At 45.6% G+C, this 19,950-nt stretch overlaps 1 protein-coding gene across 1 annotated transcript; it reads right to left on the minus strand.

Annotated features, from left to right (window-relative positions):
• Positions 1–785: 785 nt before the first annotated feature.
• Positions 786–19,222, minus strand: TOMM34 (translocase of outer mitochondrial membrane 34). The gene is made up of 7 exons (XM_010384257.2): positions 18,904–19,222; positions 15,155–15,254; positions 13,831–13,983; positions 10,538–10,707; positions 7,422–7,569; positions 2,122–2,248; positions 786–1,879 (listed from the first exon to the last, which is right to left on the minus strand). The coding sequence occupies exons 1-7, from the start codon at positions 19,028–19,030 to the stop codon at positions 1,775–1,777; spliced, it is 930 nt and encodes a 309-aa protein (XP_010382559.1). The 5' UTR covers positions 19,031–19,222; the 3' UTR covers positions 786–1,774.
• Between the last annotated feature and the right edge of the window lie 728 nt (positions 19,223–19,950).

A 19,950-nucleotide genomic window follows, 5' to 3' on the forward strand; every position in this document is an offset into this window, starting at 1 on the left:
GAGCTCAGGATGATATAAATCAGTTGTGACTGGATGTCATGAAACCTACCTCACATCAGTCCTGCCTGCTTATGAGGCAATAAAGGGGTACAGTGCCCCACTCTGAAACTGTCCCTTGACTGTGCCGATGGGGTTTGTCTAATTCTGCTTCAGCCTGGGTGTCTGATGGCTCAGACAAGACTCATCAAGAGAGCTCAGAGGTGGTGTGCTTAACACCGAATGCTGCTTAGCACTGTGTGGTGGGAGCCAAGGGATGATCAGACCCCTTTGTCTGCTCTGCTCTGTGGAATCCTAAAACTCCACTTCCATAAGGTGAAAACCAGCCCAGGAAAGGGAGGCAGCCCTTGATGCTAGCTAGATCGTAAAGCACTCTCCAGCCTCACCCCATACCATGTTTTGTGAATTTCATCGGCCCTTTTAAGTCCCTGTACTCACTGGCCGTGCTCCCAATGAGGGCCTTACACATGCCATTCTGTCCACGGTGCTTTCCCTCCCCTCTTCACTAGTTAACCTCCCTGTTTGGAACTCAATTCCAGCTTTACTTACTCAGGAACCCCCTTACCTCCACTGCATCAAATTTCCCCTTTTGGGCAGGGAAATCACTGACGACTACTTCACGACACTCAGGCAAGCTGCAATTTTACATGTGTGGTAACTTCTTGGCTTCCCACTGGATTACCAGCCCTCTGAGAGCAGGGGCTGTGTCTGTTCACTGCTGTCTCCCTAGCACTATTCACAGTGCCTGGCCCATGCAGACATGTCAATAAATTTGTTCAGCAAATGACTGAATGCCCAGTAAGCAATAAGCTTTTATTATTACTACAAAGTTCCAGGTGCAAAGCTGAAAAGGCATAAATGAAAGCACAGCAGACACTGATGTAGAAGAAAGCCTTTTAATGCAACAGCTTAAACACACAATTCAACAAAATCAGTCAGTTCAAATTAACTTCAACATATTACAAAGAACTATGAAGCCCGGAGAAGGCCACTGTTGGAACAAAAAGCCAAGTCCCTGCCCAGAAAGCAGGACACTGACCAAGGAGGCCTCTCTCCCACTCCTACCTCGAGGAGGAGCGGCCACAATCACTGGGCCCTTTCATCAGCCTAGGTGCCTCTCTGCGGAAGGCAGCAGCACAGAGTCAAGGACAGCTGTCCAAGGGTCAGGGCTCCGCCTTCCCACCAAAGCAGGGCCTGAACAGAAGGCACTGGGGCTCAGATACAGGAGACTGTGCAAGGAAAGGACAGGACAGGGCAGGGCAGGGACAGCAGCTGTACACCTGGAGAGACTGCAGCCCTGGAGAACCAGCTCAACAGGCTGCTTTGGATCAGGGCCTTAGGTTTATCCCCCTCCTTCCACCCCTGCCCGGGAGCTCAGGTTGTTCAGATGAACTGCAGTGAGGTGGGGTCTGGGGAAGCCACAAGGGCAGCACTCAGTCTGCAGCACACTTGGGCAGGACAAAGCCAACTGCTTTGCTGATGAGGATCTGTTGGTGTGGTCAGCTAGCTGGGTTGGGGGAATGGAGACAGGGCTTCAGCTTCACGCTTAGCCCTAGTGGGGACCTTTCTGGCGCAACCACCATGTCTGTGTTTGACTACACTGAGCTTAATTTGAACAAGCAACGCCTCTTACAGGGTGGAAGGCCATCAAAGGGCTGAGGAGGGGGCTTCAGAGCTCACTTGGGGCATGCTGGGTTTCAGGAGTGGGCACAGAGCAGGTGGCCCGTGGCTTCTCTGGGTAAGGTCAGGCAGGGGTTCCGGCTGCCCTGTTGGGATTTTAGTGTAGGTTCTGCTTCACTTCCTGCCACAACTTCTGTGCAGGACCATTCCTAGGCTCAATCTGTAGGAGGTTGCTGATGTCTGCAAAGCTGGATTTATAGTCCTAATAGAAGAAAAGACAGGAGTGTGGGGAAGGTTCCTGGACTGGGGTCGGGATAGCTGCTGAGGCAGCAAAGTGTTTGCAAACCCCAGCCCACAGGCCTGCTCCAAGTTATCCTGGGCTCAGGATGAAAAGTAAAAGCTGCAGATATTGCCTCAGCTTGGCTACACCCTATAAATGGTGGCACTAGCATAAATCTCTGTAGCTATGTTGGGACCTTTTAGCCAGGATTTTTTTTTTTTTACCTTGAGTGCTTTGTGGGCTTGAGCCCGTCTGTAGAATGCCTTCACGTTCTTTCCATCCAGCTTGAGGGCTTCTGTGCAGTCCTTCACTGCTTCTGTGTACTGCTTTAGGACCAAATAGCAGAGCGCTCTGAAGGGGAAAGACCATTTTGGAGGTTTCAGTCACTTCTTATGGGCCACCCACATGCTGTGGAGTAGTTTGAGAAGTGATCTCCAATTTGCTGAACACCTACTCTGTGCTGGCTACTTTATGTCTTCTTAAATCCTCACAACAATCCTAGCCTTTTTCACAGATGAAACGTGCTGGCTCAGAAGGGTAAACAAACTTGGGCCAGGTACCGCCAGTACTGAGGGGCAGACCCAGGATTCAAATAGGCAGGGGGTTTGTTCACGGGACTCCAGATCTTGATCTCATCTAATTATTTCATGCTGTACTGCACTCTCCTATACTGAGCTCTTTCAAGCAAAGAAAAGGTTTCCTGAAACCTTTCCCTTGACAGATTAAAAAATTATCTACTTTAAGGAAAAAAAAAAACCAAAAAACAATGACTGAACTCTAATATATAATGCTGACATGGGGTGAAATGTAAAGATGTTTGCAATTTACTTTGAAGTGCATCAAAGACAATAATATAGACCAACAGATGGCTAAACAGTGATTAGGCAATGTAACAATACTAATTGGAGAATTTAGATGGTAGGTATATGGGTGTTCATGTACAAATCTTTCAACTTTCCTATATTTTGAACATTTTCATCATAAAATGTTGGAAAAAAAGTCATGTGCATCCATACAACAATATATTCTGCATCTGTGGGTTAAAAAAAGTGCATGTGTATGTATATCTTCCTCATTCAGATCTAGTCCTTCTCTCCAAACACAGTCACTGAAAACAAAACAGTCAGATGTCTGGGCGCTCATTACATAAGTTCATCTGTTCCACCTCACTGTTTTCAGTGGGTGCAGGTATTCACTAAGTTGGATGTAGCATAATTTGTTTCACCAATTTCCTATTGAGAGGTATTTTTCATTGTTTCCAGTTTGTAAATAAATGATGCCATGATGAACATCCTTGTGCAAGGGACTGCTGTATCCAAAGATACATGCATTTTAAAACCTGATTGGCCAGGTGCGGTGGCTCATGCTTATAATCCCAGCACTTTGGGAGGCCAAGGTGCGAAGATCACTTGAGCCCAGGAGGTCGAGACCAGCCTGGGCAACATAGGGAGACCCCATCTCTTAAAAAAAAAAAAGGAAATCTGCTTGTTACTGCCAAAATGCTTTCCAAAAAAGCTGAATAGTTATTGACAGAGCCTATTTTCCTACAACTGTACCAACTTTGGGTCTTAAATTTTAATGTTTGCCAATATGGAAACAGTATCTCACTGTCTTAGTTGCTTAGTTGTGGGTAAAGCTGAACATCTTTACATAAGGGTTTTTAATCTTATGAAATCAAACTTCTCTTAACTTTTCCTTTAACAACTTCTGTAACATTTTTTTCCCTTCACATAAGAATGCCTTCCCCACTGCAAGACAGTTAATCCATGTGTTCTTCTCTAACTTAATGGTTTCGCTTTTTACATTCCAAACTGTGATCTACTTAGAATTTACTTTAAAATAAGAAGGTAGGATTCATGTTTAACTCTAACCTGGCTAACCCAACACCTCTTATTAAATAATCTCTCTTTGCCCCAGACTTTATCATACACCAGATTCTCTCATGTTAGTGTTCTCATTTTTTTTCTAACAAACTTACCATGAATTTAAAGAAGAAAATTCGACTAGTCCTTTGATATTGCATGGAATTTATAAATTAACAGAGAGAAAAACCTTCTTGTAACAACTTAAAAGACAGGCACAAATTCTTTGGCACTCCTCCCACTGAGAGGCGGAGGGGTGTCTGCTCTCTCTCTTTGAATTCAGACAGGCTCTGTGACTGCTCTGACCAACAGAGGATAGAGGAAGGGACACGATGTGACTTCCAAGGTTAGGTCATAATAGGCCTTGCAGCTTCCACCTTGGTCTCTGGAAACACTCGCTCTTGGAGCCTTGAACTGACAGGGAAGAAGCCACCTACTCTGAGGCCACCATGCTCTCAGGAAGCTCATGCCAGCACACATGAAAAGGCTGCTAAGAAAGTGGAAAGAGGTGCCAGCTTGCTCTAGCAGTTCCATCGCCCAGCCATTTGAGTCAGGTAGCCCGGCTGCCAGACAATCAAGGAAGAAGGCTTTAGAGGATTCCAGCCCCAGCTACCATCTTGCTGACCCTGCATGAAAGACCCCAAATGAGAACTGCCCTTCCCTAATTCCTGACTCATAAATTACAAGCAAAGTAAAATGGTTGTTGTAAACCACCAAGTTTTAGAATAGTAGCCCCTGTTTTGAACTTTGAACACAGAGGAATTCCTTTTTTTTTTGGAGACAGGGTCTCGCTCTGTCCCCAGGCTGGAGTGCAGTGGCATGATCACAGCTCACTGCAACCTCCGCCTCCTGGGTTCAAGCGATTCTCCCACTTCAGCCTCCAGAGCAGCTGGGATTACAGGTACGCACCACCATGCCCAGCTAACTTTTGTATTTTTTGGTAGAGATGGGGTTTCAGCATGTTGGCCAGGCTGGTCTCAAACTCCTGATCTCAAGTGATCTGCCCACCTCGGCCTCCCAAAGTGCTGGGATTACAGGCGTGAGCCACCATGCCCAGCCTGAACATAGAGGAATTCTAAGGAAACTAAAGTTTCCTCCCCATGGGCTTGGCAATTTAAAGAAATGGCCAAGTGACTGGGAAGTAGAGGAACCACAGTGAAAGCATTATGCACTGTATTGTGACTTCAGAATAGAAAGGTAGTGATTACTAGGGGCATGTGCGACTTCTCAAGACTATATTTAAGATGATCAAAATGCGTAACTTCAGGTAATAAAATAAACACCCTTGACTTTTGGTGAATGAGCTGACTCTGTATCCAGCCAGAAGGGTTTTAATTACAAAGGGGTTGGGAAATAACACAAGTGAGTGAAAGGGAAATAAGCCTTGGAGTCACAAAGATCTGGCTTAAATCCCAGCCATCAAGTATTAGTTGTTTAACTTTGTGGTCATTAATTCATCTTTCTGAGCCTGATTAGGTAACACAGGACAATGACCTAAGCTGAAGGACTGCTGTGAGTACAAATGAGATTCTTATGAGCTGTTTCAGGGCTGGCAAGTTGTAGGTGCTATGCACTCAGATGTCACCTGCACAAAGGGAGCCAGCCAAAGTAAGCCAAAGCCTAGGCACTGTGTCATTCAGATGGGCGTACATGAGGGGGAGCATTAGACTATGTTCAAGACGTTCCAGGATGTGGTAAAATGTTAGCCACAACGCCTAAAAACTCAGTTTTGTCATTAGTCTTCTAGATTATAAACTCAATGCAATCACAACCAAAAGCTGTCCAACAAGACATTTTTTGGAATTTGCCAAATGATCTGAAAGTTTAGCTAGAAGAACAAACATGGGCAAATACTAGGAATGCTCTGATTAAGAAGAATGAAGAAAAGACCAGCCTTATAAGATATTATAAAGCAAAAGTAATTAAAACAGTGTGGCACAGACACCTGCATGAAGAACGGTATCTAAACAAAACAAAACACAGCTCCAAATGTGGCAATGATCCAGAAAAATGAGTTAATGGAGGTGTCTAGCAGCATAAGGTAAGCAAGGTGAAAGAGGGCCCAGAGATAGAGGAGTTAGAAGATGCCGCACAAATATGAAACAAATAGGCTGCAGGCTTCTTTTTCAAATTAGCCTGGCAGATTGAGGCCCCTCTGGTCCAATCAGCAATAAAACCACATAAAACCACAGGTGCAAAATTCCAAAATATAAGCTTTAAAATTACAAGTTATCTTTCCAATTCATTGGGCAGCAAAACCTGATCTGAACTGACATGAAGCTACTTAGTTTCTCTATTCCACCCCATGTGAACATGGAATTTCCAAGTTTCACTGGCAGAAATACTTCTGCAAGCTGCCCCAGATGCTGCTGGAGTGTTACATAATTCAGACCATATTACCTCACTGAAGTGGAAAACACTTCTTTTTTTTTTTTTTTTGTGACAATTGAGTCTCGCTCTGTCACCCAGGCTGGAGCGCAGTGGCGCGATCTTGGCTCACTGTAACCTCTGCCTCCTGGGTTCAAGTGATTCTCCTGCCTCAGCCTCCCAGGTAGCTGGGATCACAGGCATGTGCCATGGCGCCCAGCTGATTTTTTGTATTTTCAGTAGAGATGGCGTTTTGCCGTGTTGGCCAGGCTGGTCTCGAACTCCTGACCTCAAGTGATCCTCCCGCCTCAGCCTCCCAAAGTGTTGGGATTACAGGCATTGAGCCACCGTGGCTGGAAAACACATTTTATCTCAAGAGTTTGGAATAAAGAACAATGTGTCTACATTAGATCCAAGATTTTTGAATCAGAGAGTGATACATGTATGCTGATAGGGAAGGATAAACAGATTTATAACATTTTATAATAAATGTTTTATACTAAGCATTTGGTTTTGATATGGTCTCTTGCTGAATGTTTCAACGTTCTGAGAGTAAAAGTAACAGGAAGCTCTTGTTGAAGTCAGATTCCAATTTTGGTGCCAACATTTACTGGCTGGGTGAGTTGAAGGCAAAACCCTTCCTTCTCTGAGCCTCAATTTTCTCAACACTAAAACAGAAAGACCACCTGTAATACCTCCGAGCATTGTTGCAGAACAGTCCCTCCTACACAGTGAAGGGACCGTGCCCTGGCTCCTAGGCACTGTCAGTGATCACTGATGGCAGCTCCTGGTGCAGGGCTTTCTACAGGCCCCCAAGTCTAACCCTTCAGGCTAGACTGTACCCATCCTTCTTACTCTCAGGCCAGGCAATGGTTACCTCACACTTTGGCTTCTGGGCCAGTGCTCTCAGACAGAAATGGTGCCAAAATTTCTAACAGGAGGGTCTTGGAGAAGGGTAGGGAGCAGCGTGGTGGGGTGGAGAGGCTAAGAGGCTTGTGTTAGGGATGTGTTGCAGAGCAAGCACACTGCTTTTACTTACATTATATGCTTATGAAAATTCTGGGGACGGGGCCAACAAAGCCCAGGCTACCATTTGGCACCCCTCAGTTTCTACCCTTTTGAGATAATGAATGCCACTGGTCATGTCTAGCTCACAACATGGATGCATGTTTTCAGCTATAACATACTTGACTAAATGCTAGGGATGAGGGGCCCATTGCAGTCCAAGAGAAGACTATGGAACAAAACATCCAGTGTCCTGAAATGCCCCAGGCCAGCAGCTATGTAGGAGATACCTGTTGCTGTATGTGGCAGATTCCAGGTTACTACACAAGAGGCTTTCACTGTACTTCTCAATAGCTTTCTTATGGTTTCCCTTCTTTACAAGCTCATTGCCTTCTTCCTTCAGAACTTTGGCTTTCTCCACATCCCCAGCAGAAGGCACTAGATACAAATTCAGAAGAGGAAAAAAACCATGGAGCAGCACCCAACTGAGATCAGTGAGATCTCTTCAGCATCATCCCTTCCAAATGGTTTACAATCCTCTCTCCCAGCGATTTCCTCCACTGTTGTAAATCATCCTTCCTGATTAATGACTTCCCCCAATTAATAGCTTCTGGGCAATTCAACAGTTTTTCATTAAGAAGTTGGGGACTCCTGATATAAATACATTTTTGCATGCACATAAAAATATATAAATGATAAAAAGCAACCCAGGTTCTAGCCTTGTCACTGCCTCTTGGTAGCCGGAAGATCTTGTGTGACCTACAGAACTTTTGGACCTCAATTTCCTCACCAATAAAATGAGGCAATACTAATTCCACCGATGGCTATTTTCAGGGTCAAATCTGAGAGTAGGTAAGAAAGTACAGAACACACTATATACTTAAAGCAGGACAAGAAGTAAATAAATATTAATAAATACACATCTGGTAAAGAAAGGGTATAGTTTCTGGGCTATGGGAAAAAGGGAGAAGAGCCTACTATTCCTCATCTCTGGTTTGGGCTGAGCCTGTGAGTATCCTCCCTCATCTAACACATGCAGCTCTGCTCCACCCTTCAAGGAGAGGAAGCAGAGAGAACAAGGTGAAATCCAAGCTGCTCAACTTGGTGTTCAGGCCCTTCACTGCTTGGCCCCAATTAATTATTCCAGCCTCGGCTCCATATCATCTGCTTTTTAAATTTTTTAGAACTATGTTTATAAAATACTAAATACTTATGAGCAGGGTGAGATTATAGGTTTATACCATGAATTCATCACCCAGTTAAAGAAAAGCCACATAACTAGGACCTTTGAAGTCCTGAGGGACCCTCCTCAATTCAATCCACTGCTGGAGGAAACTTTTATCCCCAATTCTGTGCTTCTTTCCCACCTTTTAAAACCGTTTAACTGTATACAATAGTACCCACAGACCAGTTTTGGTTTGCTTTGTTTTCAAACTTCATACAGAAGTTTTCAAACTTCATACAGAAGAATAAGTAAGTCTGTGTATTATTTTATGACTTGGTTTTTCTTTTTCCCCTTAACGTTATACTCCTGAGATTCATCTGTGTTGATGCACAGACCTGTAGCTCCTTCATTTTCATTGCTGCAATACCACAGCTAAATTGTCCATTCTCCCATTTATGGAGATCTGGGTTATCTCCAGTTGTTTTTTTGCTATCACAGTCTTCTATGAACATTCCTGTGTACATCTCTCTGTGCACAAACACAAGGGTTTCTCTCGAAGTAGGGCTTCGGCTTCACTGGCATCCTACAACACACCACTCTGCAGTCATCCTTATTTCCACTGCTCCCCCCATGCACTTTCATTCCCCAACTCTCTCCACTGTCTCTGCCAACGATTCTTCCTCCCTTCCCAGCTGACGACCTCCTTCTTCGAGGTCCAGCTCAAGGCTCCACCTCCACTGCCACCCCTTCTGAGTCTTTCCCCGACTCCTTCACACACTTAAGTCAGTTTCTATCCTGAAATCCTCAAACACTAAGACTCTAAAGCACATGTTCCTCTTCCTTGTGTTTTAAAACACTTGACATGTCTCAGTCCCTCATTTGACGGAGAGGTCCCTGAGGGCCAAGACTACCTGTCCTCTCTGTGTCACACTGCTTAGCATACACATGGCTGGGAACACATGGCTCAGTGACCCTGAAAGAATGAAATCAATGGCAGGTGCACTGATTGAAAGAATGAAATCAATGGCAGGTGCACTGATGCCATCAGGTTCATTAGAACCCCACATTTTCATCCTAGAGAAGAGTGGGGAACATTTACCAGGCTCCCACAAACCAGAGTGAATGCGACCCATGACCAGACAGGGGTTCTCCTGTAGAAGGTGAGTAACACTTGTCCTCCCCCAATACCTAAAGGTCACTTACACATGGCAGGGCTCCATCTCTGATCCCTTCTGCACCTCTAGCCTGAATCTCTAGCTTGCTGGGCTGGACCATTCCCCTGGAACATTAAAAGAGCTTCCTAGTGCCTGACAAATGGCCTCTTCCTTTCACACAGTTGAGGTGAGGAGTCTCCTGTTTTTGGCTGCCCAACCTGGATCTTTCTCTTCTTCATGCTTCTCCAGGGATTCACACAGTGTACATGCTCCTGGGAAGGGTCACTCTCTAGCTCTGGAGGTGGGGCAGGTGCCTCAGGGGTGACCTACTCACAAATTCTCATCCCCCGGTTATGGTGTGTACTTCAGGGAATGGCCTGTGACCATGAAGACCAGAATAGATTGAGAAATCGATTGAGAAAATATGTGAGCTAGAGTTTTTTGGGGAAAAAAAAAATCCTATCTTTTCCTAGTGAGCTATCAGAGAAAGACTTTCTTTCTCTGGGTCATGAGGCATGGGGTATGAATGTGAGGAAGGGAACTGCTATAGCTATTTTGCTACTAGGAGGGAAGCTTGCCAAAGACAAAGCTGACACACAACAGAAAAGAAAGCTGAGATAAGTACAGAAAAATGGAGTTAGTCTGTTAATACAGTGAGCTGCTGGAGTAAACCTTGCCTGAATTCTCTCTGGATTTTTCAGTTTTATGAGCCAATAAATTCCCTATACTATTTTTACCATGTTGAGCGTTCTGTTTTTGCAACCAAAAACATCCTAAGTACTACATCCCAAGTACTACCAGAGGAAAGAGAAGGGAACTCCCACTGCATGCCTATGAAGGCCAGGCTGGGGGTTTTATGTGTCTTACGTCATTCAGTCCTCATGGTTGTGAGGAAGACTTTATCATCCCCCTCACTATACAGCTGAGAAAACAATCTCTAAGAGATGAAGACTTCTATTTTGTTTTATACTTTGTTCCTAAGATTATTTTTATAACTCAGCTAAACAATGCCAATTTTTGCAGGACTAATCTAGAGAAAACAGATACCAGGAGATTGCAAGACTCTGGGCAGGGTGTCACAGCTCACCTCTGTTCTTTGTAGCTGTGGTTTCTTTGGATTTGCTTTTAGCCTTCTCTTTGTGGTTCTCCGAAGGCAAGGAATTCCACCTCTTCTGGGCTGAAACAGGCACCAAAGGGATAGAGGGCAGCTTCAGGCGCCATTCGGGCCCAAGAGAGTCCATGAGAGCTCTGGTCATTCTGGAAAGGAAGGCAGGATTGCAGGGAGGTTTCCAGCTGGGTCGAGAAGATATTTCTCCTTTCACACACCCATGGAAGGTAGGCCTTTTCAGAAGAGCCAGAGCTGCCACCCTCCCTCTGGTCAGAACTACCTCTTTAGCTCCTCCAACATGCTGCAATATAGGAACAGAAGTCTGCCACCCATAAACGCCATCTCAGATCAGTCACCATGACACTCCTTGAGCTTGGTCAAACTATGTTACCTTTAAAGTGGGGATCTGTTGCTTGTTAAGGATACTTAAACCGTGATCCAAAAAGACTATACTTTCTCCAAGAAAGAATCGTACATTTTATTTCATATTTTATCAATGAATCGAGTACACAACCATGCAAGCACCTGACATTTGTTTAATGCTCAGGCTTTTTAAAACATGCAAAGCTTACGTCATTCTCAAATCTTACAACTCCTCAGGGTTCCCAATTCCCTAGGCTAATGTGGCCTGTGAGATCTGGTCCCCACCCTTTCCTGTCCCCCTTCACTGTGAGCCAATTCCCTTCTGTTCAAGACTTTGCACATGCTTTTTCCTCTACCTAGAACAATCATTTCCATTTTGGAAAAAGATTGCCACCTTCCAGGCCCGGCTAACTCCAACTTATTCTTTAGATTTCAGCTTAAAATGCCACCCAGCGACCAAGTTCATTCTGTCAACTGATCTCCAGCACCTGGTATATCACCTGGCAACCACCAGGGCACAATCAGTTATGTGTTGAATTAATGAATAAAGCTAACTGTATACTTTTTCTGTTCCTACAGCCACGTTTCCTGTATTATAAGAATAAAAACCACAGACTGATATCACTACAAATTCCAAGATGTCTTGGGCTAGGCTGTTTTCCTGGCGGCCAAGAAAGTGATTTCAAACACCTACTCTCCTCAAACCTGTTCCCTGGCCGTTCCCCTTTTTTAGAGCAAATTTCCTCACACCCCAAATACAAACCTACCTGCCTGGGTGCCCAATCCTTCCTATTTCTCTTTTGTCACAACAGAAGAGACAATGGGACTAATCCACCTAGGCTCTGGATCCCATCTCCAATGTTATATATAATGTTATATGTAAACATTAAAATGTTATATATATTTACATTCATTCTTCTGATCTTACCTCTTTCAGGGACCACACCCAGGCAGCACCTCCCTCTCCCACATCTTCATCCCTCCTACTAACTCCAACCATCAGCATTTAAGTCCCTTTAACTTTTTCCTCACCTAATAAAACCATACTGGACACCCCTTGCTATCACAGCTACACTCCCCAGCCTCCCTTCAAGCCTGACTTTCTGAAAGCATTGCCCTCTGGCCCCCGATCCCACTGACCAGCTTCCATCAGAGCCACCGGTGACTTCATTGCTAAACCTTTAATGTACGCTCCTTGGAACACCTGACACTAATGATGTCTCCATCCTTCTTGTAATACTTCTTCCCTTGGGACATAACTGCCCTGTTTCCTTCCACCTCTCCAGCTGCTGTTCCTCTGTAAGTCCCTCAAATGCTGGAGTTTCTCAAAGCTCCATCCTCTTCCCACTTGCTGTGACGTTCTTTTTCTCTCACAGCCCTAATCCACCTCTATGCTGATGACCCTCAAATCCGTATGTCTGGCCTGTATTTTCTTCCTTCGCTCCATGTGAATACCCAACCATCTTAATTACATCTCTAGTCTCATGTCCCACAGTCACCTCTGACTGAATGTCAACAATCTGAGTGTCTTCTTCTATTCCTCCCTTCTTGCTACCCTGCAACCACTAAAGCTTGTTGATATACTTCCTACACGTCCCCTGACTGGTCCCATTGTTTTCTCTCCACCCTCTCCCTGGAGTGCCGCATGGCTCCCTTCCATCCTGTTGCCCTTCATATCATCCCTCAATATGGCAGCAAAGAGTTTTTCTCTAAAATACAACTCTGCTCATATTGCTCCACTGCTACAGACCTTTTCATAAAGCCTCACTTGCTCAGGATTAAGTCCAAGCCCCTGAACACTGGGTCTTGTGTGACTTGGCCTCATCAACCTGTCCCAAGCTGAGCTCCTGCCTGCAGCACCACGTGAAACCAACTTCTTACAATTCCTGTGATCTGTCATGCTTGCTCACCCTTGCACACGCTGCTCTGTCTTCTGGCCGGCCCCCTACCCCGTATCTCTCAATCTTAGCTCACCTCCTCTAAAAAGTTCTCTCTGGCCTCCCCTTCTCCCTCTCAGCTAGCTAGGTGGCTCCTTTCTGGCCTCAGAGCTCCCTGTCCTGCCTCCTACCATGGCGCTTATCATATACTGTGCTTGCCTATTACTGACTGGTGTCCTCCTTGAGACCAGGACCTCTATGAGGGCAGAAACAGGTATGTCTCAGTCTTCAGCCCAGGTCCTAGAGCAAAGTCTGTCAAGTAATTGGTAGATTTTGTGGAATCAGATAAATTAAAAAGGAGGCAAAGAGAAAACAAAGAATGCTGGCAGACAAGTCAAGCCAGCAATAAAGCACTAAATACATACCATGAAGTCCTGTTAAGGGTTTGCTATTTGTGTAGCATTTGGCTTTCTAGCTGCACATGCAGAGGGGAAACACGATCAGTTATACAAATGGCAATATCCATGAGATAAAAGCCAATTACTGCTCAGAGACCAAAAAGGAATTGCACCTGGGGAACCTCCTGGAGGGGTCACAGTGCAACATACTGAACCATGTCCACAGACCATATCCTTTTAGGCTTGTCGTAGCTGCTTGGGCTTGTGTCTTATTCTTCCAATTAGAGTTAGCGCTTTAAAGATAAGTGGGGTCTGTATCTCTCTCATTTTGGTATCCCCCACTGAACCTGGCACAATACCTTAAACAGCACACAATAAATATTACTGTGTACATAGATGCTGTGAGGCACATGTAGGCAAAAATCAATCAATCAATCTCAGTAATTTGGACTCCCTGAAAACCTGCTAAATACAAAAGCAGATTTTCCTTTCACACCTTCCCTTACGTGCCCATTGGGAATTAGATCTAAGTGTAGCCAAAGGGATCCCCTCAGAGGACAGACAAGGCAATGGCCGGCAGCCAATCAAGGACAGGGAGTTGCTGTGGAGACCACCTGCTGTGAATGGAGCTCACCTGTTGATGCCTTCTAGGGCTGACGTCACACTATTATCAATCTGCAGCACAGTCTTATAGTCAACATAGGCCATAGGGTACTTCTCCAGAGCCTCATAAGCAGATGCTCGCCGCAGCAGGGGCTTAATGCTGAAGGGAACCAACGCCAGTGCTCTAGAATAGGAGGCAAAAATGTCAACTGGCTGGCTGCTAAGCCACCAGGGTTTCCCTACAGTTTCTTCCAGGCAGGGTTATCTGGAGCACTCAGCGTACAGGAAGTAATTTCTGGCTGAGAGACACAGCTAAAAATGCCAAACCTCAGAACAGGGATTTTTCAACTTAGACTGAAGTGAGGAGGGGAAAGAGGGGAGAGAAACATGAATTTTGTTAAATGTGCATGCACATGCATCAATTTTCATAGTTTCAACTGCCCCAAAATCAAGAACAAATGCTTCATGGCTTTCACGCTACTATGTGTTTTTACAGTTGTGGTCTGGTGGGAATAATAAACAAGATTTGGAGTCAGATGGGGTGGTGTCTGAATTCCACCTCTGCCGCTAACTATGTGACCCAGATAAATCACTTTATTGCCCCAACCCTCAGCAACTAAGTTCTGGCCTGGGACACATGGTAAATGTACCCCACAGGTTGGTCGTGAACATTCAAAGAGAAAAATCTAGCACAGGGCCTGGTACAAATTAATTCAATACAGGCTCCGTGAGTATGCTCACATCCCTCCTGCTCTCCTGGCTATCACCAGGGCATGAATCTAAAGCAATGTCAGAGGACAACAGATCTGAGAACACATTTCAGGTAAATGTGAGAGTTTAATGATGATAAAAGAATATTAGACTGGCTTGAAGAAAAAGAGGTATGAAACATTGTTCAGTGTCCTCTAAAACTGGTCATTCATGAATACCATTTTTTTCCTTTCTCCTTGCTTCTTCTGAGACATCTATTAACCTCTATTCCTCCTTCTTTCCTTTGCTCCCGTCCCCTCACGTACTCCTATCCCTGAAAAACACCTGGGCAAGCCAGTTACTGGTCTGCAACTCCACCTCATCCCCAGGTTTCAAATCTCACAAAGACTTTAAGGCCTACTTCTAACTGCCCATCCCACTCCTGTTGCGGCAGCGGAGCCAAGACTTCAAAGACACAAGTCAGGGGCCATAAGGACCAAGTAGAGATTCCCATTCTCAGTAACCTGGTGAAACTCAGTGACACTTTCTTAATATCTGTCCCAGATGTAATTGATGGAATCCTTCCAAAGAAGAAACAAGCCAGATTAACCCAGCCTCCTCTTCTGAGACGCTCAGACATTCCAAAGTTACCCTCAGCCACTTACGAAGTGCAATCTTTGATGCAGTCTCTGCAGTTTCCATCCTTCAAATGACACGCTGCTCGGTTGGAGTAGAGAACACTTTCTTCTTTTGGGTCTGAAGAACCTGCCCAGGTAGAGTGGGAAGATGATCAGTCTGGGAAATGGGTGCCTCAGGGCACTAGGATACATTTCATACTCAGAGCTCTTTGGGCTTTGTGTTAAGGCAGTAGAGATAACTATAACCTGATCAGGCTTGTTGGTCTGCTGGGCTGGCGTGTTTGTCATTCTTATGTGACAGCAAGGACACTGAGCTTTCTGCCATTCAAAGGGAACCAAGTATCTCCTCATTCACTCATTCCAGCACTGAACTTTATAACACACAAAAGATATACATGAAATACTAGCTTCTGCCTCAAAGAAATCCATGCTGTAACTACTTGGGTTTGGGTGGGTAAGTGGATGGATGGGTGTGTATTTTATTATAAAAAGCATTTAAATCCAAGAAAGAAAGAAAAGAAAGAGAGAAAGACGGAAGGAGAGGAAGGAAATAAAAGAAAGAAAGAGAACAAGATGATAAACGCCATGATAAACGGATTGACCAAAAGTTGTAGGGACACAAAAGACCCATGAAAGACATGAGACTAGTTTTACCTCGTCAAGCCAGAGAGGACTTTATCAGGGAAATGATAACTGAGCTGGGTGTGATGGGAGTATGAGAACTTTTATCAGGAAAAAGCCTTAAGCTACCCCATGGGGAGAATTATTAGACATTTTCCTAAAGGCAGTCCTTACCCTCAGGAATTGCAGAGGCTCAAGTCCTTCACTGTGGCCACAATGATCTTTATTTATTTATTTTTGAGACAGAGTCCCACTCTGTTACCCAGGCCGGAGTGCAGTGGAGTGATCTCCGCTCACTGCAACTCCGCCTCCTGGGTTCAAGCGATTCTCCTGCCTCAGCCTCCTGAGGAGCTGGAGTTACAGGCGCCCACCACCATGTCTGGTAGAGACAGGGTTTCACCATGTTGGCCAAGCTGGTCTTGAACTCCTGACATCAGCAATCCACCCACCTCAGCCTCCCGAAGTATTGGGATTACAGGCATGAGCCACCGTGCCCAACCAACAGTGATTTTTATTTTTAAAGGTAATTTTCAACCACTTCAGACCACTAGTGTGGGCCATAATTTTAAAAAGAATTGAAAACAGGCTCTCTTTGAAAATTTTGAAACATACAGAAAACCATTACCTCAGAATCCACCACTAGATTTAGCACGTTATATTAGTTCCCAACTTAATTTTTAGAGACATGGTCTCACTCTGTTGCCCAGGCTGGAGTGTAGTGGCGTGATCAGAGCTCACTGCAGCCTCGAACTCTTGGGCTCAAGCAATCTTCCCAGCTCAGCCTCGCAAGCAGATAGGACTACAGGTGTGTACCACCATGCCCAGTAAATTTTTAAATTTTTTGTAGAGACAGTTCCACTGTGTTGTTGCCCAGGGTGGTCTTGAATGCCCAGCCTCAAGAAATCCTCATACTTTGGCCTCCCAAAGTGTTGGGATTATAGGCATGAGCCATGGCACCCAGCCCTTAAAATTTTTTTTGATAAGTTAAAACTCCAGCCATCCCCATCCTTATCCCTGTGCTGCCTCCCCAGACTCCCAGGGGCCAGAACAATCCTGAAGTTGGTATGTAACATTTTCAAGCATGTTCGTCTACATTTATGTGTGTGTGTGTTAACAGGTAAGATACCATTTTATGTCTATTAAAGCATTTCCTAAGAGGTATCATACTGCCTATCCTTCTGCAACTTGCTTTTTTCACTAAGTATCCTGTTGCCATGTTGATATTTGATATCTTTCATTCAATACCAACAATAACAAGTGTTTTCCCCTCTTGTTTTGCCAGGCCCAGAGGCGGAAAATACAAAGAATAGTAAAATACATCCTTGCCCTTAAGGAGCTAAGTATAAGTACCCAAAACCTGTAATCCATCTTGAGTCACCACAGTATGGTTGCTCAGAAACAGCAGTGGTGCGGCAGAAAGGGCATCAACCCTGCCATCCTGACAGTCACTCAATCGCTCTGATCACGCGTGCCCACCTACCACATGAGGACATCACTTCACAGACTTGCTGGAAGGGTTCATTGTGTTAGCCTGTTCCCTGAGTTCTCTTCATGATCAAGAAGACTGATCAGAGAAATCAAGAGACTTGCCCAAAATTACCTAGAAAATCTGTAGCGGCAGCAGCAGAACCAAACTCTGGTCCTTGCTAAATCTAGATACCAGGCTAGTTTTCCTGTGGACCCAGAATTAACCCATACAAACGTACAAGCTTTTCCAGACCAGCTGTGGTGAGATGAATGAAAATGACAGCAACATCAGTACCTCAGCTTCCTCAGCAACTTCATCAAGTAAGGCTGACATGAGGAAGTGGGCCTAAAGGAGAGTTTTCTAGAAAAAAGAGGGCAAACGAGTGACTTGAAACTGCAAAAAGTGCAGACAAAAAAAAAAAAAAAAGCATGAAATCTGGAGAGGATGTAAGGAGAGGTCTAGCAAAATGATTAAAAATTTGGACTTAGCATCAAAATCAAACATCCATATTGAAATCATGGCTCTTCCATGTCCTCACTGTGTAATCCAAAGGGAGCCAATTTAACTCTCTTAGACTCCTCCTTTCTAAGCGTCTTATCCACAGGGCCATAATAAAGACCAAAGTAGATCATGTCTAAAATGTCCAGTACATGGTAAAGCGTTCAACAGATGCTAGCCAAGAAAAGGAAAAAAAAAGGAAGGCGGCAAAGGGAAATAGGTACTGAACGGTGACACACAGAAACCAGGATCCAAGGCTCCTTTCAAAAGTCAAGGCTCTAACCAGTGAGGGTTTCTGATTCACTCACTCTGTAGAAGGGGCTTTGGGCAAAGGCCTGCGGTACGCTGCCGAAAGCTGGACGCTGGGAGAACTGGTAAGCACATGCTATTCTTCTGTTTCCAACTCTCCGGTAGCTTCCCATCCAGTAGCTTTCATGCCAAGCTTCCAGTCTGGTATGAAATCCAAACTCCTCAGCAGGGTTTAAAACCCCTTCACAATAAATAAGGGTCTGCCTTCCTAACTGACCTCATGTCCTCCTATTCCCTGCCCTGGTTCACTATGCTTTGACCCCTGAAACACACCATGTTTATATCGTCTGGGGGGACTTTCTCATTGCAGTTCCCTTCAAGACCGAAAGCCTTGTGCGCTTGGCTTCCCATCATTTAGACATCACCTTAAATATCACTTGTTCAGAGATGCTGCCGTTGATCTCCCACTCCAGTCAACTATCGCATCACCCTATTTGTCTTCTTCCTAACCCTGATTATCCCACAGGTCTCGTTTACTTACTAACTCGCTTAAGACTCACGCCCTCCCCACCGCCCCCACAAGAATGCGCTGTCCTTGAGAGAAGGGACTTCTTGTGTCTTGTTACACAGGAGGTATGTAACAGCTACTCAACAAATACTAACTGAAAAATGAGTCGCTGCGGGGGAGGAGGGTTTAGCTCTATCCTTAGGGCTCAGAACGAGGCCTAAATAACTTAGGAAGGGGCCAACAGGGCAGTTAACAAGCAGGTGGAAAGAAAGGGCCGAGGAAGTTTCTGGTAGGATGCCAGAGTCGGAAGGGGCTGGAAGGGTTGGGGGAGGGGCCGCGCAGGACCGCTGGCCGCCGGCAGCGCGAGGCCCGGGCGGTGGTTGCGGGGGTTGGAGGAGCAGGCCCGGGGTGAGAACGGGGCCGGGGTCGTACCTTGTGCCTGCAGCACCCGCAGCGCGCGGCCGTAGAGCGCGGAGGCCTCGGCGTACTGGCCGTTGCGGAAACTCTCATTGCCGGCGGCGCGGAGCTTCTCCACAGAGTCTGGGAATTTGGGGGCCATCCCGGAGCCAGGCCAGCGAGTGGGACGCCTTCCGTGCGTCCTCGTGTGGTGCAGTACAGCGTCCGGACGGAAGCCCTGGCGGCGAATATCTCCGCCCCACAGCGAACCCAGCCGCGAGGGGGCGGGCCGGAGGCGGGGCCTGCGAGACCTGGAGGCCCGGAGCGCCCCGCCCTCTGCGCGTGCTCGGTTTGGAATTTAGACTCCCCTTGCACGCCGGGCGGCTGCATGCTCTGGGCTCCCTGGGTTGCTAGAAGGCTGTGGATGACGCAGGGAGGGAGGCCGGCCCCGCTATCGGGGAGATTATGTCCTAGTGGGGTCCCCACAGGCAATTAACTGATAAGCAAACGAAGACTCTAATTTCATGTGATTAGTGCTGTAAGGAAAACAAAACAGGATAATGCAATGGAAAGTGACCACGTGTGGGCTATTTTAAATAAGGGGATGAGGGAAGGCCTTTCTCAGGGGGTAATAATTAAGCTGAGACCAGACAAGATTTAGGGAATGCTGTTCCAGCCAGAGGGATGGTAAGTGCAAAGGTTCCAAGGCTAGAAAGTACCTGGCACCTAGTGCTCTATAGATATTTATTTAATAAATGAATGCACAGGTGGATTGATGGTGTCAAAGTCAACATATAGAGATGAATCTCTAAAGTTTAAATTTTTTATTTGGGAATCAAGAATTGCAATTCAGGGCTTACACACAGACCGGGTTGTCTTTGGTATGTCAGAAGAACAAAGAGGTTTGGAGATTTTATAAAACAGAAATGTTACATATTGCTCTTCAAGGAAGTTTACTGGCACTAGTAAAGTGGGGGTTTATCAGCTTCTTGGGGGGCTGGCAAGCTTTGATTGGTAAGTGATAGCGGTGGATAAAACTCAGAATTATAGCAGGCTGTTTCAGTAGCTATTAGATAAAACTGG

The sequence above is a fragment of the Rhinopithecus roxellana genome, chromosome 13 (assembly GCF_007565055.1).
Source record: "Rhinopithecus roxellana isolate Shanxi Qingling chromosome 13, ASM756505v1, whole genome shotgun sequence".
Lineage (NCBI taxonomy): Eukaryota > Metazoa > Chordata > Mammalia > Primates > Cercopithecidae > Rhinopithecus > Rhinopithecus roxellana.